General features: G+C 47.8%; 1 protein-coding gene across 1 annotated transcript in view; it reads left to right on the top strand.

The window, feature by feature from the left end:
* Nucleotides 1–6,736: 6,736 nt before the first annotated feature.
* Nucleotides 6,737–24,497, top strand: part of COL13A1 (collagen type XIII alpha 1 chain) — a 53,908-nt gene continuing 36,147 nt past the window's right edge. Inside the window, exons 1-11 of the mRNA XM_069018969.1 lie at nucleotides 6,737–6,757; nucleotides 7,539–7,574; nucleotides 8,240–8,266; nucleotides 10,012–10,062; nucleotides 13,833–13,868; nucleotides 15,313–15,339; nucleotides 16,193–16,219; nucleotides 17,279–17,305; nucleotides 17,412–17,438; nucleotides 17,726–17,752; nucleotides 19,784–19,840. Coding sequence (XP_068875070.1) covers nucleotides 7,554–7,574; nucleotides 8,240–8,266; nucleotides 10,012–10,062; nucleotides 13,833–13,868; nucleotides 15,313–15,339; nucleotides 16,193–16,219; nucleotides 17,279–17,305; nucleotides 17,412–17,438; nucleotides 17,726–17,752; nucleotides 19,784–19,840 — 327 coding nt within the window. The 5' untranslated portion in view covers nucleotides 6,737–6,757; nucleotides 7,539–7,553. The remainder of the gene's footprint in view (nucleotides 6,758–7,538; nucleotides 7,575–8,239; nucleotides 8,267–10,011; nucleotides 10,063–13,832; nucleotides 13,869–15,312; nucleotides 15,340–16,192; nucleotides 16,220–17,278; nucleotides 17,306–17,411; nucleotides 17,439–17,725; nucleotides 17,753–19,783; nucleotides 19,841–24,497) is intronic.

Genomic DNA, 24,497 nt, shown 5'->3' with positions numbered 1-24,497 from the left:
CAGATGGTGCTAATTTCCAGAGGCCATATGTTTGGAGGGACCTTGGGTACCCCTACAAGAATTCTTTGTTTTCTCAATGTTCAGTTTCAAAGGTACTCTGGAGGTCTCCTCTTTGCAGGAGACCACTGCTTCCTCCCACTCGTCCACTCCTGACACGTTTTCTCCATCCCCTCCTCCGTCCCCCGCTGCTCCACAAGCCTCGCAGCTGGATAAACAGTGTTTGCAGTCACTTACAGCCCTCCAGTGCCTTCCAGCAAGGCACCGGCACGGACAGACGCTTCCTGAGCAGCCTGCCGTGGGCGGACGGTCGTGCTGCAGCCCACATGCCAGCACCGGCATCGCTCTGGTCCCAGCAAGATCAGGTTCAAAACACACAGGATCTGGAGGTGCTAATTACAAGTGTGGGTTCTCTGTCTGTGAAGGCTGAGGAATTTGGTGATCTGGAAGCTCTGGGTTTGTCTGCTGGCTGAGCTTAGCTATGGAATGGGTTTGGAAACATTCACGGTAGCTTTTATTGCTGCTCTGTTGACTCGTCCTTTCTCTGTTGACTGTTTACATGGAAAGGGGATCTAGCTCATCTCCTATGCGGCACCACCTCTGTCTCACCCCAAAAGAGCCTGCTGTAAGAAGAGGAGGAACCCACAATAGGTCGGATTTGTACTTGTGGCTGTCAAGATTGTTGGCTCCTGGTTGTTTGTGGCGCTCTTTGGAGTTCACCACCAAGACCTGGCTCATGTTGGGGCAAGCAGTCCTGTTTCCACATGGTTGCCCCAAACTGGCTGGGACTGCAAGAGGCAGGTGACATGGGGACTACATGCAGTGGTGGTGTGTTGATTCTGTTGCAGTTCAGGTGGCTTTTGTTAAGGGTCCCATGCAGCCTGGTCAACTTGTGGGTTTGTTCTCTTGGCTTACAGGGTTGTCAGCATCCCTGTCTGGGCCAGAGCAGCTCTGCCAGAGCTTTGGCCACGACCGAGCTCACTGCACTGCCAATGGCTGAAGTAGTTGAGAGTAGAGGTGCAAGTATCTCTGTCCTCCTTTACCCACTCTTTCCTCTAATGTGCATTAATTTACTACTTGTGTTAAGGACCGAGCCACTTTAGAACCTCTGCTCCACCTTGTCATTTACCACTGTGACAGCGTACAACCAAAGCATTTTGCTGAAGCTTTATTTTGCTTTGTAAAATCCCTTATGCTTTGCAACAGCTTATCCAGCAGCATCTCCTCCCTCCCTGCTGTCTTTAGAACATCTTTCCTCTGCCTCCTTCTCCTCCTTTTCCTCCTCCAGCCCATGCAAGATGATGTTGCTTTTGGAAGTGACTCTGAGGGCTTCGCTTTCTCCTGGGTCACACAGACAATCCTGGCATTTGAAGCCCAGTCCCTGGATGGTCTCTCCCGATTGACTTATTGCAGCCAAGACTATGTCCCTGCAGCTCACTGATGAGTGTTTACACAAGACTGCGCAGTCCCCTTCAAATAGCCATTAATTTTATAGGGGGCACATAAAAGAGATGGGCCTCCACTATTCCTCTCTCCTTTGATCTGTGTGGGGTGCATGGCCCAGAGCTGCCGGCATTGCTGATTTACTCCACTCTGTGGACGGAGCTTCTGGAGCAAACAAGAGCTTATATTTGCTCTCAGTGGTATGGCAATACCATTACAGGCTGTGCTGCTGGCTGGTTGTGTTTGGGCTGGAAGGGCAAGGGTGGCTCAGGGTTTGCAAGTCCTTACATTTTTCTTTTAATATTAGCTCAACAGTTCAGTTCAAGCAATCCATGAGTGCCCCAAGTCCATGCAGACAGGTAGGTGGGTGATTAAGGGTCTATAGTGTTGCTAATGGAAATAAAGTCCATGTATTGGCGAGCTATAAGCATTGACCTTGTGACAGGGCACTCAGTCTGAAACAAAATCTCTCCAAAACAGTGCTCTCACAGAACTTTATTGTCATCCAAGCCAGACTCAGAAAACTCTCTCTCTTTTTGTTTCTTTTTTTTTTCTTTTCTCCCAGTCTGGCATAAATTAGGATTCCTGCCTCTGAGTCTGACCTTGCCCTCCTAAATGAACTCTGATCAGAAGCCCTTTTGTTGTTTCAACTTGGTATACCAAGTAGGACAGTGACCTCAGAATCAACTCCGGTTGTGGGCGATTGCCAGGCCAACCAAATCTGGGTCGCCCCTGAGCTCCTGTCCTAAGTTGATTTGAATTGAGTTGTTGAGCCTTCCAGCTGCAAGTGTTGACTTTAGCTCTGTCTGTCAGCTATCATGGAGGTGGTTACTATTTTTTGTATTTTAACCAAAAGTTGCTCTCTAGAGGTAACCTCTTCTGATCAACTACAATGAAAGCTGTGTCTAACAGTGGCATTTGACAGGGAAACTTTAGGTCACCAAACCTGGTATGAGAGAGTCATGCTAAGTGAGAGATTTCCAGTGTGGAAAACATTTGTTCATCCAAAGTCTCCAGTTTCTTTTGTGGACTTTCAGCCAGGGGCATTTTCAGGATGACAACGTATTCCACAGGTGCTCACTGTGACATCCGCCTCCCATGCAAAGAGGAGGTTGCTGCCTGTTATCTGTCAGCTCGCCTGTTATACTGCTTAGCCTTACTTCTTGGCACTTGGTGTGAAGAAAAAAAAAGCAAACAGAGTGTCTATAAAGTATGGAAAATGTAGAAGCCCCTGACAGTTGTATGGTGTGTCTTGCTTCTCCCACAGAGAGGAAACCACAGAATAGTGAGTCCAGGGGTTTCTTTCCACACACACAATATCTGTCAGGATTTTGAGGAATTTTCTGGGAACTGATGAAAGAAATGTGCTGTTTAAGCCCTGATATATATTGTACAACCATTCTGTATGAAAGAGATGCAGTGCTCCACACTGGCAGGTTCCAGAAAAGATTTCCAAAATAAAAGAAAACCAAAGGATCTGAGGGAATTTCTTCCAAGAGGGCAGATGGGCTTCTATGGGATCAGAGGCAGAAGAAAAAGGGAAAATTTGATTGTATTAAAGAGAAAAGGTACCTGATGTCTTTAATAACTGTAGTTTCCTTGTTAACCATTTCGCACCTTTGCAAGATCACCGATGCTAGTGTGAAATGGCTTAGAATTTTAGCAGCAAAGGGGCTCTTGCGTCCTCAGATCCAACCTTCTCTGCCCCCAGGCATGGGCAAGGATATGAAGGAGAGTCATATAAATAACAAATCCCTCACTCCTGTGTGTGCCAAAGGACCAAAACTCAGTGTGACAGTGCCAAGAGGCTGACTTGCATGGCCTTTGCAGCACAGGGCTCTGACAGGGCTGTCAAAGGCTGCCCTGCACTCATGGTGGTTACTAGCAGCTGCTAATTGTGGGGATACCTTAATTAACAAGCAGGGAGCTGGTTAAAGTGCATTAGCAAATGGGAGCAGTCTGAGGATTAAGCCCTGATGGTGTAGTGTCTTTTTCTAGCTCTTCTTGTTAGGATTTATTGCATTAAAAAATTAATTATTGTTTATTTTTCTTCTCTTTCAGGTCCGCCTGTAAGTACCAAACCTCTATGGTTTTAGAAGCTGTTGACACAGAGTCTGTGGGGCAGGAACTCTACAGCCTCCTGTCTGTGGGGTCTGGTGTGGTAGCCACCTTTGCAGTCCTGGAAGCCTGGGATATCCCGAACAGCAAGTACTGTGGAAGCTCAGGACTAGATTGGGGTGGGATTGCTCTTGGCTGCAACTCAGCCTCTGAGGGGGAGATGGAGTGAGCGCAGGGATGGGGGCATGGCAAATTCACGTGGTGCAGAGATCTGTGTGTTACCAGTTGGCCCCACAGCCTCTGGGGGAAGCAGCTGTATGCGCTTCACATGCATGGGATGCCACGTGCTGAATGAGATGTGTTTGCAGAAAAGGGAAAGATAGATCACAAACACATGGCAGGAGCTGAGCTGGAGGGACTTGTTCCCTGCTACTCACCCGGGCTGGCTGAACTGCTGGGCCTTCAAGTATAGCTGCGCAACTATCAATTTCAGAGGAAAAATTGTGTTGACAGCTTCCTTTTCAAATGTTAGCTAATGTAAAACCTCAGCACAGACAATTTAGGCTTCAGGAAAATAGCTAGGTTGTTGCAGAAATTTTCTTGAAGCTATTACAAGACCCACAGTGAACCAGAAGAAGCAATGCAAGGATTGAAGCCATGTATTGATAACTCTCAGGATTATAAAGAAACACTGTATTGTCTCTAGCACGGTCCTTCCAGAGGAAATGGTTTATATTTGTGTACAATAGAGCGACTATTCAGGGTTTCTGTGAAGGAACATGAGAAGTTAAACATACGGTAGTCATCTTTTGTCTGTTCACGCAAAAATGTCTTAAACAGTTTGCAGATGACGTTCCGAGTAGTAGTTGCTGCACAACCTATTTTCTTTCCCCTTTCATCAGGCTGAAATGCTATAGACTGAACTCCCACGGATATACGAGCACAGACCTATTTAATGACAACAATCTTCCAAAAAGTTGCACCTTCTAGGCCAAAAGGTCTGAAAGCATTTCACAGCTGGAAGCCCTGATCCACGCAAAACTTCAGCGATAGCTTATCCCAGGGGCTTTCAGGACTGGCTGCTGAAGTGGATGTATTGCAGCATTAGCTATGGCTGTTTGGGAGGAGAGCACTTCTCTGCAGGCTGCTGCAAGTGGGTCTATCCATGGCTGTCCCTGCCAGTTCAGCCTGGGTAGCCCGTATATTGGCACTAAAGGGATGAGGTAGACATAAAATTGGTAGTGGTGTTGGCATTTCTATTATTGCTGTGAGAAATTAGAGAGAAATCCATAGATCAACACAGACGTCTTCTAGAGAGCAGTGCCTTTGTGGGGAGAGGAAGACACACACTCCAGGCTTCCTCTGCAGCAATAAGGGTTAGAAACATAATATTGTAATGAGAGATTGAAGCCTGGCAGAAGCACATGGGACCACCAGAGAAGTGCTGACATTATATGCTACCGTATCCTGGCTTATTGCGACCTCTGAACCTGTCTCTGCAAGCAGACTTCTAGGACAGGCTGTGAGGAATGCTACAGCCAATGGAAATAACAAGAGGAAGTTGAGCAGACTGAGTGTTGTTAGCCAAAGTGGAATTTGTCTTGGGCTAGTAGGACCTTCATCTCATTCAGGACCTCCTGGGTTTCTGATCAGCTGGCGAGCGAGATCGGCTCAGTCACTGTGAGCAAAAGTTCACCTCTGAAGAGCCAAGTGAGTCCTACATGTCACTGTAGGAAATATTCCCCCACCCCTCCATATTTCTCGTGATTGAAATGGAAATGGTTTTATGAGCAACAACCTGGGCTCCAACCTGTCTGACTGTCATACATGTTGTTCTGGATAGCAGCCCCAAAGTGATGACCACACCACATCTCTCTCCTATTTTTGTTTCCCAGCTTGCAAAAGACAGCACACTGTGTGGCAGGGCTTAGCTCCCAGTGCTGGTGTTGGCTTGAGTGTGGAGATGGGCAGAAATACCCATTAGAAATGCACTGAGCCCTGCTTGCAGTTTAGGACAAGGACAAAAGCCAGGGACATGAATGAGCAACACCACAGCAGCAAAAGGGATCTTCATGCTCTTCTCTTGCCCAACCAATACTCCCACCCTTATTCCTGAAGTCAGTCAAGGCTTTGGTGAAGGCAAGGGCAACCCGCAGTCATGTAAGATATTTGATGAGATTGGGACTAAAAGGGGCAAAGGAAGAAAGGAAATGATGAAATCGTGCAATAGTCCTTCTGCCGTCTGGACCACATCCGAAGCAAAAGATCCTCTCACAGACATTTTCTCTCCCATTTCTGATCATGCAACATTTCTGTGGCAACTGCAGCAATTCCATACATGAAAAAATAATATTTAGCAGATGGAAACTAAGGAAGAAAGTCAAAGACCTGTAATTAGCTTGCTCTCCGTGGACTTGCAGATACCTTCAGAGCCCGTGTGGAGAGCTGTGGGTAGAGTCGTGCCAAAAGGAGAGAAAACTTCACAAGCAGGAGATTAGGAAACCAAAGCAATCAGGGCTGATGGTCAAGGAGCTGTGGAGAGTTTTTTAACCATTCTATTTCCTAAACCCTTCCATTTGATTCCATCTCTTTATCAAGCCCTCCTTTCAGAGTTTGAAGCTAGTTTTTGCTGTTTCAGTGTATTTTGTTTCAGGGCCTCAAAGAAAGGCCACAGCTCCTGGTAAATACTTCATTCTTACTATTTCATCCCCTCATTCTTTCTGTCTGGCAGGACTTTCATCTGGTAGCCTTGAGCATTCATAAGGTGGTAGAAGGTAGACTTGCATAAAAAATGTGATGTGGAATAGACTATTGCAAACAGGACATGGGTCATACAGAGTAGGGACCACAGGAGTTTGGGATGGACAGTCTTTGTGTACACCCAGAAGAACAAACAGAGCTAAGTGCCTTCCCCTTCCAGAGATTTCAGATTATGTTCACACGCACTGGGACTGAACGTGAGGGAAGGCACAAAGAGGTGGCACCAATGGGGCTGGTGTCTCCAGCTGCAGAAACCAGAAAACCAGGTTTATGTCTACAGACACAGTCAGCCAGGGGCAGGAACACTCTGTTTTACATAAGAAAACCCCAAACATCGCTGGAAACAGAACTGAGGGATTATTATCACATCATATTTGCAAAATATAGAGCAAAAGCTACATGACTGTTGAAGCCATAGTCATCAAGATCCCTTAGGAATGAGCTGCTATCTTCCAGATCTGCACAGCCTTCAGTTTTGGCGACCAGGAATGCAGAGGGGGTAATTTTTTTTTTTAATTGCATAGTACAGTTTAGCTGTAAGAGGCAGCCAACTGCCTTGTAGGTAAGTGGGTGAACAAAATCGCCACTGGTCCTGTGTTCATGTGTTTACGAGGCTCTGTCCAGTGTCACCTGGACCCAAAATCATTCCCAGAACCACTGTTAGGATCACTCACATGCTGACAACACACTGGGAAGTATCTCAAAGGGATAGAGGACACTGAAAACAGCTGCTCATATGTCTTCTTCCAGACGTGCTTTTTCCTGTGTCAGCTTGTGTTCTCACATTTTTCTCTTGCTTCTGGACAGGACAGTATTTTCAAGTTTAAGAGAATTGTGTTTTAAAGTTATAACTCTATAAATAAATAGCTAACGCCCAGATGACTTTGGTCAAGAAAGAGAAAAACATGACAGTTGGCTACTGCAGGAAGCCAGTTCCCAGGACCTGTATTTTATGAAGTGTTGGAAATAGGGATTGTATTTTGTTTGACTGGAGACTCCTGTCCTCCTTTTGCTGCCTAAATTGCTGTATGTAAGTTCTGTTGTGAGATGTGTGGGTTTGTTGTATGTGGAAATGTGCTGGTGGCTCACACATTCTAAAGACAGGTTCGGGCACACTCATACACACTTTCCTCTTTAACTTTCTCTCTCTCCTTCTCAAAATCCTTGGACACTTGCACCACAGTGTGAAGCTGCTGCTGTGGCTTAGTTCAGTTGTGCTGTTTTATGACCTTGCTTTTGGCCAGTTACCAATTCTCTCTGATTTTTGCCTTAATTGCCAGGGAGACAAAGGTGCGATGGGAATCCCTGGGCGGCCGGTAAGTCAAATCCTCTTTTGTGTGCCTTATCTTCTCCATTCTGTTCCAACCCCCAGAATGGGGGGGGGGGGGGGTAGGGGGGATGGGGAGGGCGGGCAGAGGGAGGCTTTCAGGATAATCCTTATCAGGTGTCAGTGCAAGTCAGGCAGTACTCTCCGTGAGCCCTGCACCTGAGGAGCTCTCTTGGTCTCAGCAGAGTGACCAGCCCTGCAAGCCACATACATGCTGGGGAGGTGTTTCCATTTCACCTGCTGTGCTATCCAGGGCCTCCTCTGGTTCAGCATCCCCCTGTTTGGGTGTCTCCCCACTGCCACCTCGTGAGCCAGTTGGGCTTTGTAACCCTGGGTTTGCTAACATACACTTCTGCCTGCCACCGGCAGCTGCCCCTTCCAAATAACTCTGTCCTGAGCAAAGGGGGCCATCCCCTGCCTGGCCGAGTGCTGTATTTTGGAGCTCTCCTTGCTTGGGCATCCCATGGTGAGGACAGGGAAGAGGAGTGAGGCAGGAGCTGAGGCCACCCTGCTCATCCCAGCCGCATAGCCGGGGTTGTGGGGCAGGAGAGCGTGCCTTTGCCTTTGCTGCTGATGCCTGTGTTTGTCTCTCTCTCCCTCTCTCTCTTCCCTGCACCCTCTTGCATGTGGCTGTGACGGGTGCCACTGACCCAGGGACTAAAAGGGCAGTCCGGAGAGAAGGTGAGTCAGCTCCTTGTAGCCTGTAGCACCCCCAAACTGTCCTCTTCTAGGGCCAGCCCAAGCTTGCCCATCACAGTCATGGCCACTGCAGCCAGCTTTGGGCTTCCACACCCCTGGGCTGCCTCATCTTCCGTATCAGTGCAAGTATATTTCCCAAATTCCTTCCAGGCCAGTCAGCCTCCAAAGATTGCTGTGTTTCTTGTTTATGACAATTTACTAACATCGTAAGAGCCAGTGGGCACATGCAGGGCTTCCCCCAAGGCTTCCTGGATTTTAACCATTGACTTTCTCGTCCTCTGGCAGCTCTGCTTGCCCTAACCAACCTGCAGCTCCCGTCTACTTCTCAGGTTAGCTTGATCCCTGGTGCAAGTGGGAGCAAGGAATGAAGTGGCATGGCATGCTCCTATTTCTGACACAGTGGGACCTCCTCCTCCTGAGGAACGCTGATGGTATAGTTTAAGTCTGTGGAACACCATCTAACAGACTCTTTTCTGTGCAGTGAGTTGGGATTTGTACCCACAAAGAAGTGCTGGTTTACAAAGCAATCCTGCTGCTGGCCCCTGTTTTGAAGCATTTGGCATTTCAGTGTTAGTATGTTTTCCCCAGAGCTGTGAGTACCTCCCACCTGTGAGAGCAGGGAAATGGAGGTGTTTGGCATTCGTGAATAACTGAATAACAACGTGTAGAAATTAGGAAAGGGATGGATATTTACCTGACAAGGAGGGTCATCCATGCCGTACCATACCAGGCCCATTTGTTCCTCTTCATAGCAGATAGGGAGAAAAACACAACAAGGAAGGGTAAAGTAGGATAGAGATTCTTCATCCTTGTGTTCACTGTTTGTTTATTGGAACCAACCAACATTATCCAACAGACCAGAATTTCCCACCGGAAGCCATTCTGCATTTTCTCTGCGTGTCCTTGCATTTGTTTCTGGCCGAAGTTTTCATGAAGGGACAGCAGATAGATACAAACAGTGGAAAAAAATCACTCCTAATTGCCCCTGCTTCCCCAAAGCCTTCCATGAGAAGTCTTTGGCAGGCCACAGGTTTGTTTTGCAGAGTGCTTTGCTTTCTTGTAGGCTGCTTGGTTTATGGGATGCTCCATCCCAAAGCTCCCCAGCCCTGGGCACTTCTGGAGCTGCCTCTCAGGAATACACCATGTTTTCCAAAGAGAGTGACATGTCTTGCCCATCACACGCTGTGGGTGGCTAGGAGCTGGAGAGGCAGATGTTTTCTTTTCCAGCACGCACTTTGCTTTGTTTTCATCCACATCTCAACTGAGTTTGAGAAGTATGCAAGTGAGGCATTTCTGGAGGCAACCAAATAAGCTGCCCACAGCTCCCATTTCCCTGGAGCCCAGCACATCCCTCTTTCTTTTCTTTCTTCTGCAGGACACAATCCTCCTGGAACTCGCAGGAAGGAAACAGAAAGGGTTTCAGGCCATCTTTCACACTTTCAATGGGGCAGAACCTGTGTTTTGCCAGAAAGTGTTTTATGTGTTTATACTTCTCCTTGCTGTGCAGCTTCCATTTTCTGGCACATCTGAGCAGCTCTAAAGGATATATTTTCTCCCAAAGTGTGAGACAGGAGCTGGGGGAGGCCAGAACAGCAGCTGCCCCATAAGCCCTGAAGGTCTCACACCTGAGGCATCCTCCTCTAACCCCAGTCTTGACAGGAATATAGTTGTCTTTGTGTTTTCTTCTCCTATTCTCACCCCTTTTCCTCTGCTTTGTCTCTCTGCAGGGTGCTCCAGGAGAAGCTGGCATGTCTATCATTGGGCCCCGTGGTCCACCCGTAAGTGGCTTTTCTCTCTATTTTTGTCTGATGCAGGATGTGGGCAAGTTACCGGGAAAGACTTAGGAGGGGCATTAAGACTCAGCATCAGCCAGAAAGAGCAAAAGCCCTGTATAATGTGGTTCCCATGCTGAGGCAGCCTTGGTTTTATACTGCTATTATATCCTATATATAATGAAATGATAGCTCATATTCCAGAACAGATGAGGAAGCCTTCCCTTGGCAAGGAAACCAAACTCCTGCATTTAAAAGGAAGAAGCATATTTCCTTTTTGCAAAAGGGGTGCTATCACTTCTGGAGAAAATTTGCACTTTGCCTGGCTGATTTCAGCCTTTGGTTTAATCGGCAGGGAACAAACCCCCTGATTTTACTGAAGAGCAGGACCAGAGCTAAGCTGGTGACTGGGGAGCTCACAAAAATGGGTAGTTCAGAGGTCTTTGTCAAGTACCGAAAATCTTGGAAGCTCTTTGTCAGCATGGTTACCGTAACTATCTGGAGAGTCCCTTACCTGGCTGAGAAAAGGCAGGATTTTGCACCCTCTTCCAGCAAAAGTGTCTCTACAAGGTGCAATGAGTCAGCCAGACAAAACTTTTTGCAAGGACAGGGTCATAAAAAAAGACCAAGATGAAGGGTTGGCGTGTTTATGTACCCTAAATGCTGGATGCTTCTTACACTGCGGTTCAGCCATCAAGCCTCTGCTTTTGTGTGGGTGCAGCCAGACCTCTCCACTCCATCCCTGCACAGCCTTCACCAGAGATTTCCATGAAAAAAGACCTGGCGGTTCAATTCTCTTCCTCCCAGTGGGCGCTTCCGATTTTGGTTAACCTGTGAAGAGCACTGTCCTTGACCTGCAGAGAGAAGGGCTGCTGGCAACCTTTGTTTCACAGCTGAGGTCAAGTGAGAGAGACCTAGGCAGTACGAACACTTGGCTACATCTGGCTTTCCAATTAACTTTCTAAAAGCCCCATGACAAATGTTTCTAATAAAAACCAGCTTTGCTGGTCCCCAGGCCCACCTGCCCAGGATGCTGGAGTTTGAGAAGTGACAGAATCAAAGCCCAGGACCCAAATGGGTCTCCCCAAGTGCTTTATGCCTAGCAGATGGTCCCTGGCCACATGTCCAGGCAAGGAAGAAGGGCTGGCAAGTCCCTCAAGCCAAGGTCTGAGCAAGACCACCCTGCTCCACAAACAGCAGGTTTTGGAGGGTAAGTGCCCCATTGCTTTTGCTGTTTCTCACAAGATCTGGCTCTCAGCCTTCTGAACAGTGTAATTGTAGTAATCAGAGAGAAAAGCCATCAGTTCCTGTCCATGTAGGTCCTGCAAAGGAGACAGGCACCACTGTTTTCTTGAAGGACACATGCCTGGGATGGCAGGACAATTTTTGTCTGCTTTGGTGCTGCTGCCTTTGCTGCTATTTGGGAAAGTGCAGAACACGTATCTTTAAAGCAGCAGAAAACTTAGATGGCAAATGGTATCTAAAATGGGGTTTTCTACACCAGTCAAAGCCATGAGGTGCCAGGAGTGGCCCAACTCCACACTTTCCCCCTGCAAAGCCTGCCATGAAGATGATCCAGTTTCCTGGGGAGCTGGTGATAGGTCAGAAGGATGGCTGAGCACTGAAGACAAGCACGGAAACCCTGGCCAAGGGGCCACTCGGAAAGATGTGGGATGACAAATAGTTTCCAGATTTTTGTTAGGAGGTTAAAGTTTTCGCTTGAGCTCAGAGCTGCTTAACTCCTGGCCAGAGAGGGACAGTGCGCCGGTAGTGGCAGAAACAGACGGTCTCCATGATTTGGCAGCTCCCAGGATTGCATACTTCATACAATCAACATTTAAAAAAGGAGACAAGGAAAACCAGCCACCCAACAAAAACAGTCTCTTGGAATCGCTCGCTGCTGAACTGTTGTCTTGGCGTGATACCATGCAAATCACTCTGCTGTCCTCTGAGGAGAAAGAGGCAACAGTCTGTAGTCTACAGAGGAAGCCAAATTGTACCATTTCCAGGTTTTCTCCCTAATTCTTTTTTTAGCACTTCTTGTCAGGGAGGTGTCCAACAGGGAACCAAAATTAATTAATTGTGGCTCGGCTCTTCTTGCCTCTTGCCTTCTCAGAAGCCAGCGGTGGACAGATCTTTTAATTTATAGCCTATCTTCCCTTCTGGTCACTGGCCAGCAGGACCAGGTGGTTTTGTGTGTATCTTGCAAAGCAAAGCTGACCAAATTCAACTTTGCAGAACTAAAGAAACAGGGAAAATGCGATTAGGTTCTGCTAGCATTGCATACAAAACCAGAGCTCTTCAGTGCAACATGAGGCATTTTGTGGTGGGGGCATCCTCAAACCCTGCAAAGAGGCTGTTTGGGCCCATCTTCTGCAGGCGTAAACCTTTACTGAGTCTCTCTGCTGACAGAGGGTGGCTGGAGATGTTGCCTGAAGGTGAAGGTTTTCCCTATCAGCGTAGCTCTGAGGTCTCTCCCAAAGGATTGTCATTGCATCACTGTGGCAAACCTCACCCTCACAGCCCAGGAGGCCCATTCCCTCCTTCCCCTTCCCTTCCCTCAGCACCACATGGGATCACTCTGGTTAAGACAGAGATGCACCCTGGTCATGCCCAGCTTATTCCTAGGGAATGCCTGCGGGACTCCAACAGTCTAATCATGGTAGCTCATATTGCTGAAGAAAGCATTTTCTTCCCCAAAATGAGAGAACACATAAGGAAGCTGGGCATTTTGGCATCAGAGCACAGCTTTCAGGGTAGGCAAGATGCCACAGTGGTCACTTGATGAGCGTGGCACAGGATTTACCTCATCCAGCTGTTCTTATCTATGTGAGTGTGCTTCAAGATCTGCTGAAGTCTGGGCCACAGGGACCATATGCTTCCTGACCTGGCTTATGCTTTTTTTGGGAAACAGTTTGAAAAATCCCTAAGTGAAGTGGTGTCTTTCCTGGATACCAGCAAAGCTATGGTAACTGTGACCTGGGATGTCACAGGTCCCAAAAACTGAAGAACTGTGGAAAAATTAGCAGCCAGGACATTTTCTCTTTTTTTTTGGTGTTTTTAAGTAGAGGATGAAGAAGCTACGAAGCATATCCCACGCCAGTGTTTGCTGTACCTGATCCCAAACAGGTAGCCATAGCTAGCTGGCCAGGAAGAGGCAGGAGGAAAAGTCTTGGTGCTCATGTTCCTCTCATCACACAGCCTAACTCACCTTTTTCTCTTAGCTCTCAGAGGAAAAAAAAACAAAAACAAAAAACAGAAGAGAAAAATAAAATCATCTCCAGAATTATTTGTGAGGAAAATGAATGAGCTGGGACATCAGATGAGGGGAGGAGGAGGAGAGGGATGGTTGTATTTAGACACCAGTGACCTGCAAGGCTTGTCTTGCACAGAGCAGCACCCTGCATTAAACATCGCAGGTTTATGGCAGCAAGAATTGCCATAAAATGAGCTCAGCCTCTGGAATATACTCCAAAAGCCTAACATATGGGCTAGGGACGCCCATTTAATGAATGTAGAAACTTCAAGGAAACTGCTTGCAGTCCAAACTGGAGCTGCTCCAGCATTTTCTTGGCCCTATACAAATTGCAGTGGGGATGAGAGATTTCCCCTCCTTCCCAAGACACTTTCCCCTTGGAGGGGAATTGGGTATCTCTTCAGAAAGCTGCAGGGTAGTTGGTCAGAGGCTGGAGGAAAGGCTCTGTAGAGAGGACTTAGGGTCCATCAAAATTCATTTCAGTTCCTCTAAACTGCTATCTCTATTTCATCCTTCCCAGGGACAGCCTGGAACAAGAGGTTTTCCTGGATTCCCGGTAAGCGTAACTCTTAATTTATGAGGTACGGATGTGTGATATTACTAGGAAGCCTCATAAGTGCTTGCTGTATCTCATCATTTCTTCCTGAAATCAATGACCTGATGTGATAGCACTGGAAAAAGTAATTTTTTCTTCATTCCCTTTTCTACTTTTTTTTTCTTTTAAATGATATTAGGGAAAAAAAAAAAACCCAAACCACACAACTCTGAAAGGAAATTAATTTTATAAAAGCCCCAAGTGTTAAAATAACATAGTTAAAGATCTGTTCAGTAAAAGAAAACCATCCTAAGAAATACCCCCATCACACACAAAGAAAACAATCCCAAGGTAGGTGAAATTCCAATTTTAATTGAGCTTTTAGGTGATATTCCAATGGCAGCAAGTGCCTGGGATCCAAAAGGGGGGCCCTGCCTGTTGAGCGTCAGCTGGGGACTGTGCTAGGCTGAACACCCTGGTCATGCCAAAGGGAAAGGACATAAGACATGAGGGGGAATTCTCCAGCGCAGTTATAAGGGAGCAGAGAATATGCCCAGGAGAGGACAAAGCAAATTTCATTTCAATCCTACAGTTGCTGGCAGCACTCTCTGAAGCGCTGAGGCTGCTGAAGAACAGTTGCTATTTATTCATATGCATTTATCCTGGACAACTAAGAAGCCTAAAGCAAACACAAACACCCCCCACATCCCTGCTTCTACCAGGCAGCTCAGCTGCTGCTCCAGGACACTGGATGTGCCATAGCAGGTCTGCGGAGGAAACTCTCACACCTGGAAAATGGGAGGAATTGGCAGCCTCCGAGCTGCCTGACTGGGCTCCACTGCTCTGCCCATTGTGAAAAGGGGGGCTGTGAGCTGCCTCTGGGCTGAGGAGAAGCAGATCTCTCCAGGCCCTTGTGGTCTTTGGCTTTTGGAGGAGCAGAAAACAAATCAGCCCAGCTCATGAGAAAGCGCTGGATTGCACAGCTCTGTGGATCCTGTTTCTCATCAAACAGTACCTTCAGCATGTGCTGAGCTGCATGTCACCTCTTCCCTGGGACACTTTTATTATTCTATCGTTTGTAAAAAAAATTCTCTTCCCGCAAAGGTGGGTGCTCTTTTAAATCAAATCTTGAGAAAACTGTTGATATTCAACTATTTTACCAAACACCGTAAAATTTTAAATTAAGAGGTTTTTTTGCAAATTTCCTACAAAGCCCTCCTTGCTTCTGTTCTTGTGTCCAGCATTGCTGCTGAAATGTGCTGACAGTGAGCAGGTCCCTGCTGAAGCAGTTTGAAATCTGGGCTGATACTCAGTGGGCCAGGAGCCTGCAGGACTGGACAGGAGGGCAGGGAGTCACCTCACATCACCCCAGTCCGTGCAGTCTTGTGGCATGTAGTGCTTCCTGGGGCAGATGGACAGACACCCCGGGGAAAGCATTTCTCATCATTTTTCTCTTTTATTTCAGGGCCCTATTGGCTTGGATGGCAAACCGGTAAGGAAACAACTTCTCGGCAGGCTTTCTGCCCTGCCTCCTGCTAGGTCCCGCCGTGGTGCCAGCCTGCGTGTTATACCGTATGTTCTTAAGGGGTTTATTTTGCAATGTCATGCACATGCATGGATTAAAAGAAAATTAGGAGGCAAATCTATAAAATAGCAGTTCACAAGTGCAGCAGCCTGCCTGCTGCAGGGAAAGCCTTAGCAGGCACTCCCACCCTGAATCAGGCAGAGCAGATACCCGAGGTAGCAGCCCTCTGCCTTAGCCAACAGCTTCCTTCTTTTGCTGCTGTGCCAAAAAGAGCTACAGTAGAGCAGGGAAGGATCCTAAAGGCCTCTGTGAGACCTCCGTGCTGTCCTTGGAGCTTTGTAGTAGAAACCTAAGTTCTTCCCACCCTTTGGACAGTAAGGCACAAATGAGATACTTCTCCATGAACCCAGTGGACATGAAACCCATATCTCCATGTAGCAGCCACATAGCCAAGTTCCCCACCACACTCCTCCAGTGCTGTAATGGAGGAGCTGGTAGCACATACCTCTGGCTTCTAATTTCCTGCTGCTCTGGGGGCACACGCTTCACTCAGCAGAAGCTGCTCTGCCAGCCCCAGGGGGGCTTAGCCATGACCCAGACATGCCCTGCAGAGCCTTGACACCCTGTATTCTTCCCCGAGAGCTTTGTCCTGAGCATTTTGGGTAGCTCAGAACCTACAGGAGTGGTGTCCTGTTAGGTGGTGAACAAAGCTCCACATGCTCAGTGTTGTGTCCCCCACTGTAAGGGGGAAGTGGGTTAAATCAACATAATCTAGAGTCTGCAGTGGCCAAAGCTGATGTGTGTTTCCTTTCTTTTGCAGGGCCATCCTGGACAGAAGGGAGAGATGGTAAAAATACATATGTTTGTCTGCGGGTGATGGGTTGGTTTGAGATGATGTTGTGCCTCAGCTGAAGACAAGCTCATGGGCAGGGTAGCAATCTTACTTCAGCTCATGCACTAGCTGCATCCCTAATTCTGTAACTTCATAATAATAGTGCTGGGATGCATGTCTGTAATTTTTGCATTATGGCTATCAGATTCATCATGTCACAACAGCAACTCTCTAGTTACGCATGGGATGTGTTTTCCTTGCAGTTAGCAATTATGTTCTTTAAATATATTCTGGGAGCTGACATTTTTCGTGGTTGGCCTCATAGCACAAGTAAAAGTTGATGGAAAGATTTCTGAAAATGCATCTGGCAACTTTCAACTTATCTAACAACAACCAAAAAAAGCATACTTTTTGTATTAAATGTGGTTTCCCCCCTCTTCCCCTCTCCCCTCCCCCGAAGCTCTGTTTCATATGTGCATCATACTAAAATGCTTTTGGTTGAAAACTGTAAACTTAGACTGCACTTTATGGAAGCCCAAATGCTGTCTTGTTCCTCTTGACATCTCTGATGATGAAATCCCAAATATGAGTATGTTAGGAGAGCAGCTCTGTAGTCACCTTCGCTTACTAACGTGTTGTTTTCTTCTGCTAATTCTGTAATTCTGTTTTTTGAGCCTGAGTGTCAGTATAACCCTCTGGCAAGCACATGTTGAAGGTCCCCCTTCCCACTCCCCTATTGCTCAATCTTAGCTCAGGCTTCAGTCCTGGCTGCTTCTGGTTCCACCCCAGTGCGTCGGCCGAGGAGACGCGCTGTCAGCTGAGGTCCTGGGGACAATAAGAGTGTGTTTTCCTGATGATTTTCCCCCCTCTTCTTTTAATATTTCCCCCCTGTGGTGCAGCTAGAGCATGTGTGCATTTTCACTCCTCCAGAGTAACAAAGGGAACCTGGATCTCTCTTGGGAATTTTCTTCACAATTATTTTTAAAAGCTCAGTTTTTCACCTACTCCATACACTGTCTTCTTGTCACTGTGAATAGAAAGCCATCCCATATTAATTTCTCTGTTTCCTTAAAGGGTGCTGCAGGTCCCAAGGGACAACCCGTAAGTATCTCATCCCTATCCCCTCTCTCCCCCTAATCCCTTTCCCCTTGCAATCACTGAACTCCTTCATTTACTGAGTCCTTTTTTGATGACTTTTCTTTTATAGGGACCCCCAGGACAAAAAGGAGAAAAGGTAATTTCAATGGAAGCCTTGTTAAAAAGTAAACTTAAAGAGAGGAAGGGGCTTGGTGGGCTTGGTGCCGCTCGATGTGACTGTGAGTGAGGAATACAGCAAGAGCAGAGGGCTCAGGGGATTGGGGACAGGAGGCAGGGTGCTTATCGGGTGCAAACTGGCATAACTGCACTAAGTTTGATACAGTCACAATGATATACACCTTCTGGATCTGACCCTGCATGCCTATTTTGGTCGCCTCTGTTTGTGGTTTAAATTCTTTCCTTTTTAATCCCCTTCTTTCACAGGGTCAGTGTGCAGAGTACCCGCACAGGGTAAGTCATTAGCGTTATTATCCTCTGTCCCGTGCCTTCCTGCATGTTAATCCTCCTTCGTTTGAATGGCTTTTTGTTGGAAGTAGAGATCCTTTCATTAACTAGATGCGTCAACTGGGCCCCCAGGGCAGTGCTTGGCTGATTGATGTGTTTCGCAGAAAAGCAGCAGATAAGGTTTTCCAGGAGGGATGTTGGTTCTCCAGTCTGTTCCTGCTCACCGGAGCTGACCCCTAGATAGCTGCTGTCAATTCTACTTCCTGGACACCCTCCTGTGCTTTGTGCTGGACAGGGGAAGGTCCACATCCTCACCCTAAAACCCAGTGAAACCAGGGGTTTCTGGAGGAGTGGAGGTCACCCTCTCACGCCTTGTGCCGCTGCACTGGTTCCGTGCTGCTTCCACGGCCTCTGTTCTGATTGTGCGGCCAGGAGCAGTGTGGAGTTTGAAGACCTGGGGAGAACTCTATCATCATTCCTCCCTTTTTCTTCTCCCTCATGCTGGTGTCATCCTTGCATAGAGACAAGGAGAAGGGTTGTGCTCCCTGCCTGAGGGTAACCCTTCATCCCCTGGCCATGGTGCTCTGTCAGGTCCCTGACAAGCTGGTCCCCATGCTGGTCCCCAAGCCTGGTGGACTTTCTGCCTGCAAGGAAGAGGCTGAGAGGGAGGGTTGGTGCCAGCAACTGTTTAATGAAAGCCAGGATGTTGCCCCACCTGCTCCTTCATCTTGGCCTGGCCAGCATGTGCTGCAGCCAAGAGTGGAGAGAGAACATCATGGGGTTTGAGGGGGTTTAACCAGTTCTAAAAACAACCAGAGTGTTTAAAATCCACTGGAAACGCATTGGAACAACATCATATGAAGTGGCTGGAATTTGTAATCTGGGTGTACAGGGAGACAAGCTTAAGAGCTTTCTGTTTATTTTTGATGGGCCTCTGGATAATCAGCTGGGCTCTGGTCCCTGGCCCAGAAGGGAGCAGGGTTGGAGCAGCAGAGCTACTGGAGAGAGAGCACGGCTGGCAGCAAGGGAGAGGGGGCTTTGGGTATGTGCCAGTCCCCCGTGCAATAGCAGCCGGTCAGCTGTGTTTATTCAGTGAGCTGGCTCACTAGATTGTTATGTTAAAAAGGAGCCAACAACACTGGTCACCCGAGCAGTGTCCTGATTTCCTGTTACAGCCCTTGGCTCTGACTGTCCCCAGTGCTCAAGGTGAAAAGCAGTGGCAGGACCCAAAGCAACACTGGGAAGGGAGCTGGTACATCCCTGGAAATTGCCTGGGCTCAGGCCTGAGGGCAAAGGCACACTGGTTTGGTGAGTCAGGGTTGTAGGGTGACTGATAAGCTGCAGGGCTGTGACAGCGGGAGAAGGGTGGGTACAAAGCCTCACATCCTGGCAATGTTTCCTTGACTCTCATGGAGATACTTTTGGTCTCATGAGGCACCAAGCTCAACATTATAAAAAGCCCATGAGTTGTTCAAGGCTGAGACATGCTCACGGGAAGGGTGACTGTTCTCAGATCAACTCAAGGATGGGCTGTTCTGAACTGCAGATCTGGACAGACCAGCCAGCAGAGGTGCAGCTCTCTTTCTTTCTCCCTGAATGAAAATTAGGATGGGCCTTGTTGCAAAAATGTGACACTGCTGACCAAATTGCAATTTATTCTTGCATTTTCTGTTTGATAAGGCTTTTTGTCAGATGTTTTGGGTGAAGAAATGAAAACCAGCATCCTGAAAAAACAGGGATGTTGTTTCAATTTTGTTTCATATTTGTTTTCTTAGGAAGGAAATACAGGGTTAGGATATGTGCCTTGGCTCTTGTTGTAGTTTCCTATTTTTCTGTCTGTATGAGTCTGTGTGGCTTGTGCTGTTGTGAGGGACAAGCCCATGCATTGGGGCTGCCCATTCGGGGTAAAAGGGCCACTCAGGCTGCTCCCAAGTGCCGCTCAGGGAAACGGGGGGACCAGCCATGCTCTGTTTGCTCTCAGAAATACTGTTTGTCTAACTGACCCCGTTTGTCTCATGTGTCTTCACTGTTCCCCAGGAATACCTAAGTACCACACTTGCAGCCCTGCGCTCTAACCAGATCCTTACGCTGAAGGTTTGTGGGTAGCGGTCTGATGGGACCCAGTTCTGATGCAAAGGCTCGAGGGTGCAGATCCAATATTGCAAGCTGCCTTCTGAAAAAACTTCCCATGGGAACACAGAGAGGGCAGGGCAGGAGATGGGTGGAAGTGCCTTCAGATTTCTTCTCTAAACTCTTCCACTTGCACCTGAGTCCACTGCAGGGTCTTGTCTTGACTGTTTTCAGGACTGCTTCCCTACATTTTCCTCCTTATCCATTCCAGCATCCTCCCTCAGCTTCCCCGTAAGCTGTATAATATTTCAGATACCATTCAGCACTTGAGCAGCCAGGCAAAGCCAGCTTAGCTGGCTCTTCTGAGCTATGGGGCCTCCTACACTTTCTTTTAGAAAGGGGAGGTTTGCCTTTGGATAAAATCAGCCCAGCTGAATTTCCAGCAGCACTGCTTTTGGAGCGATAGCTTGTGGTTGTCTGGATCAGTGCATTTGAACACAGCCACCTGATCATGACACCGCAATATTGGGTTACCACTTCTCTTTGCAACAGGACTGGATCCTTGCTTTCCCTGCACATGTGAAGGACAATGTTTAAAGGGAATAAAATGTGCTGCTTGGAAGTGTATGGTTTCTGTGGTGGGAGGCCTGTGGGCAGACCTCTGGGATCTGAGTGCACAGCTCATAGGGGGAAATGTCACACATGGGCACGTTTTTGTGCCCAAGCACAGAAAGTCTCTCTTGCTTCTCCCAATGTAAATCAAGAGCAGCTTCAATGGAAAACTGATAGGAACAGGAAAGTGGATCAGGCCAGAGCAGCATTCCTGGGCCTGGAGCCGGCATGGTGGGTGCCAGGGTGACAGCAGCATGCATGCAAGTGGAAACTGGATACAGCAAAAGGATGAACAAATGCTCTTGAGCTTTAGTGCATTTGATTTCTGTGTGTCCGGGTCAGCTTTGTGCCCTGAGGCAGCATTCCTGGCTATAAGCAGTCAGAGGGTGATGATGCTGTTGAGCAAGGAAAAACAAAGTGCAGGCTGCCAAGGCAATGCCCTGCTTAGGCGTCCAGCTCCAAGGCCTGGTGCTCTCCCTTGGCCAGGGTGGTTGTGTCTGCCCAGCTCAGTGAACCATGCTGGGACCTCTGTGCTGACCCAGCTAGCCTCTCTCCACTCCCTTCCACACCTGGAGGAAGGGTGAGTCCTGGAGATACACTGGGTTTCTTGTGAGAGAACTAGAAAACTGCACTTGGAAAACTTGGAGAAAATTGTAATTTTGATAGTTGCCCCAAATATGATGATGATGATGATAAGTTAAGAGAAACAGTCCCATTGCTGGAGACCCTAGCAGAACCACTGAGTGGATATCTTGCAGTGAACACTTCCTAAGGAGATCAGCAGAGCTGAGTCAAAAATCCCCTGGGTAATTCTATTTCCGAGCAGAGGAAGCTGTGAAAGCTCTGTGTGGAGGGACCATTGGGATGGCAAGTGGCCACCCCACACCTGCCAGGCTGGCACCTGCTGAGTGCCCCTGTGAATGGCATGGAGGAGCTCAGAGGTCTGCCAGCAGGTACCTGTGCTGCGCCCGCCCTGTGCCGCTCTCATGCTGGGCTTTATTTTCATGGCAATCTCTCTGTTTCCCTCTTCTCTGTTCTCTCCCCTGGCTGCTCTCTGACTCTCGGTGCCCTAATGGCCTCCTTTGCCCTGCGACCTTCTGGTTTTATCTTCTTCAGCTGTTGCCTCTCCTCAATTCAGTGCGGCTGGCTCCACCTCCGGTTATAAAGAGACGCACTTTCCAGGTAGACTTCTCCTTATTGCCTGTTTCTGAGCTTATCCTGATGCTTGCAATTAATCAGCTTGCTACCTGTCTTTCATCCCCTATAGAGGGGTTTCCAAGAGTTTCAGGCAGAGCTGAGGGACTTTCTTTAAAGTTAAGGAAATCTTTGATGTGATAATGTTGCTAAAAAGAAATGCAGTGAAGCCAGTTTTTTAAACTAAAAGAAATGGGCCATGAAGCTGTTCTTGGGGCTGTCGACAAGCAGCCTCTTCCCTTAAGGAGTCAGTTCCTGCATATTCAATCTCCAGAAGAGGTTAGAAGCCTCTTGCTGAAATGCATCTAATGTCTGTGAAATTTAACTGAGATGAATGAATAGGCAAACGCTTCTTCTAAGGGCTAGTCTAGTCTGAGGCACTTGGGGAAATGTGTTTAAATAAGCTCTTAGAATGGTTTCATTAAATTGCATTAAATCTTTGTGTAAACACATTTATTTTGGTTTCCAGGGCCATAATTCATGTTTAGTTTATTTTGGGAATGAATTCATAAAGTGAATTACGGACATATGAATAGTGAATAAGAGTGTCCGTAGTCAGAGTTCATGTGGCTTTTAATGAACCCACTTTATGCTCTCTCATTCCATCAGCTGGGATTAGCTTTCCTGTGTGGACAAACCGCTGCAATTACCCCGATGAAGTGTGCTGGGCACTCTCTATTAAGTGGCTGGGTTTTGTCACCCTGCTGCCTGTCTAGGCAGTCGGATGCTAGCAGGGGACTGCAGGATGCAAGAGACCTTTACCATGAGGTGCTTGGTCCTTGCCCAGCACTGGACAAATCCTGACCTTACCACCTGAGGCTGTGGTTTCAGTTCAGTTTCTATCAATTCAGCATGTGCACCACACAGAGCCCCATGGATTGCAAAAATTGCCCTTCAGAGTGACAGTCTGGAGAGCCAGGCCAAGGACTGACCTCTTGGGAAGGCTTTGAAAGCTGAAGTTCCTCTCCAGGATGAAGTGGGAAACTTGAATAGCTGCCCTACATCCTGTCGTCAGCCAGGGCTGCAAATTCCCTCTGTCCGCAGAGGAAAACTTCACCGGAGAGTTTTGCCATGATCCGTTTTGCTTTTGGTGTATTCATTCTCTAAATGCAACAGGGTGTAATCTGCTCCTACAGATCTGCCAGCACCAGGCAATTCCAGGAGCCCAGTGTATGAATACTAAGAAAAAAAGTGAGTCTGCAAAATGGATGTTAGCACCAGCGCCTGGAAGAGAGGAAAATCCTGCTGCTAACTTTGAGCACATCAGCAGGAGTGCTTTGCCCAAGGGCTGGGGCTTAGCCGAGGCATGGGCTGAGTGGGGTCCTCTGTGAGGAGGCTGAGCAAGCACTGCATTGCTGGGGCACAGTCAGGGTGGCTGGCTGATGTTTAAAAGAACTGAAAAATAGCTCCAGTCGACAGCTAAAAATATAGAATGACAACTGAGGAAAATGACACCTGATCTCCCACTTACTGTATCGACTTACTGTCCATTTAGCTCTGTGGAGGTCCTTTTGTGCTGAACACGTTAATGAGACTATAATGATGTGGTAATAACACTTTGTGTGTTTAGGGATCTGCAAGGATGGGCACTTGCTTAGACAAAGCCTGCTGTGCCCAAGACAGCAAAGTGAGGGTGATGCAAACAGGACTTTTGGGGGAGCTCCTTCCAACCACTCCCTGTGCTGGGGCAGGGCTCCTGCTCTTCCCAGCTCCCTGTCCCCTACCAGCACCCCTTTCCAGCACCATGCTGCATTTTAGTGCCCTAAATCTGGATCATGGACTGGGCTGGCAGAGAGCAGCTGAGGTGGGAATAGAAGAGGGAGAGCCAAAGTGAGATGGGCAAAGCCCCCTTTGGCTTCCCGTGGTGCACCCATGCTGGGGGTATTGTAAGATGCAGTGGAAGGAAAGTCTTTGAAGCTGGAATGAGAAGTCAAGGCAAGAGGAAATCTAGAAATATATTCCAGTGTCCTCCCAATATCTTAATTAGATCCAAATTACCTTCCATATTTAAAAGCTATGAGACCATTTAGAGGATGGTTGAATAGCACTGAGTATGGAAGATAAGGAAGCTTAGAAAAGAACCTGCATTCCCTTGCAAGGGCCACAGGATGAATGAAGATCCACTTTGAAGATGGGGTGAAGCAAGGGCACCTCTCCTGCCTGGCCCAGCAGGCTTCCCAGCATGGGCTCCAGGTTGGGTGGTGAGGCACAGGAAAAGGGCTGTTGCTCCACACGTGACTGAGCTTCTCGTGAGCCTGGCCCATGTGTTGGAAATTTTCTTTTAAATAGAGCTCATGACAGAAAGGATGAAATTTGCAGCTTATTACTTTCATTTATCATTCTAAATAAAGCAAACATCCCTGTATCTGTATGTTTTACTAAAAGCAGCCAGGATAAACAGTGTGCTTGGTAGGAACACAGGCAGGGGACAGATTTCATGCATTTTCCTCCAGTGTATAAGGCTGTAGAGAGGATAAATGCAGCGGAGACCCAACTGCACACCCATTGGCTTTTAATTGAGAAACAGCCATATTTGGTTTCTAGCTTCCCATGGATCCACCAAGGAAAGTTTTTCAAATTGAAATTGGATCACTAGCAGTAGGCTGTCATGGTACTTTATCTAGGGAGGTGAGCCTAATAAGCAAACAGCTTAGCGTGGGTGCCACAGTGCCCTAGGAGCTTGCTGGATTAATCAATTATAGATCAGCAGTCTGGTATTCAAACATGGTGCTTCCAACCCACTGTCTCCTCAGCGCCACTTGATGCCACATCCAGGTCCTTTGGGCCAGATGACATTGCTGAGGCATGAGCCACAGCCACCGAATGGCTACTGAGGGGCCTGGGGAGGAACCGGCTCAAACGGCTCCGTTTCAGA

This window comes from Aphelocoma coerulescens, chromosome 6 (assembly GCF_041296385.1).
Source record: "Aphelocoma coerulescens isolate FSJ_1873_10779 chromosome 6, UR_Acoe_1.0, whole genome shotgun sequence".
NCBI classification, from domain to species: Eukaryota; Metazoa; Chordata; class Aves; order Passeriformes; family Corvidae; genus Aphelocoma; species Aphelocoma coerulescens.
This window is presented reverse-complemented; position numbering and strand designations above follow the sequence as displayed.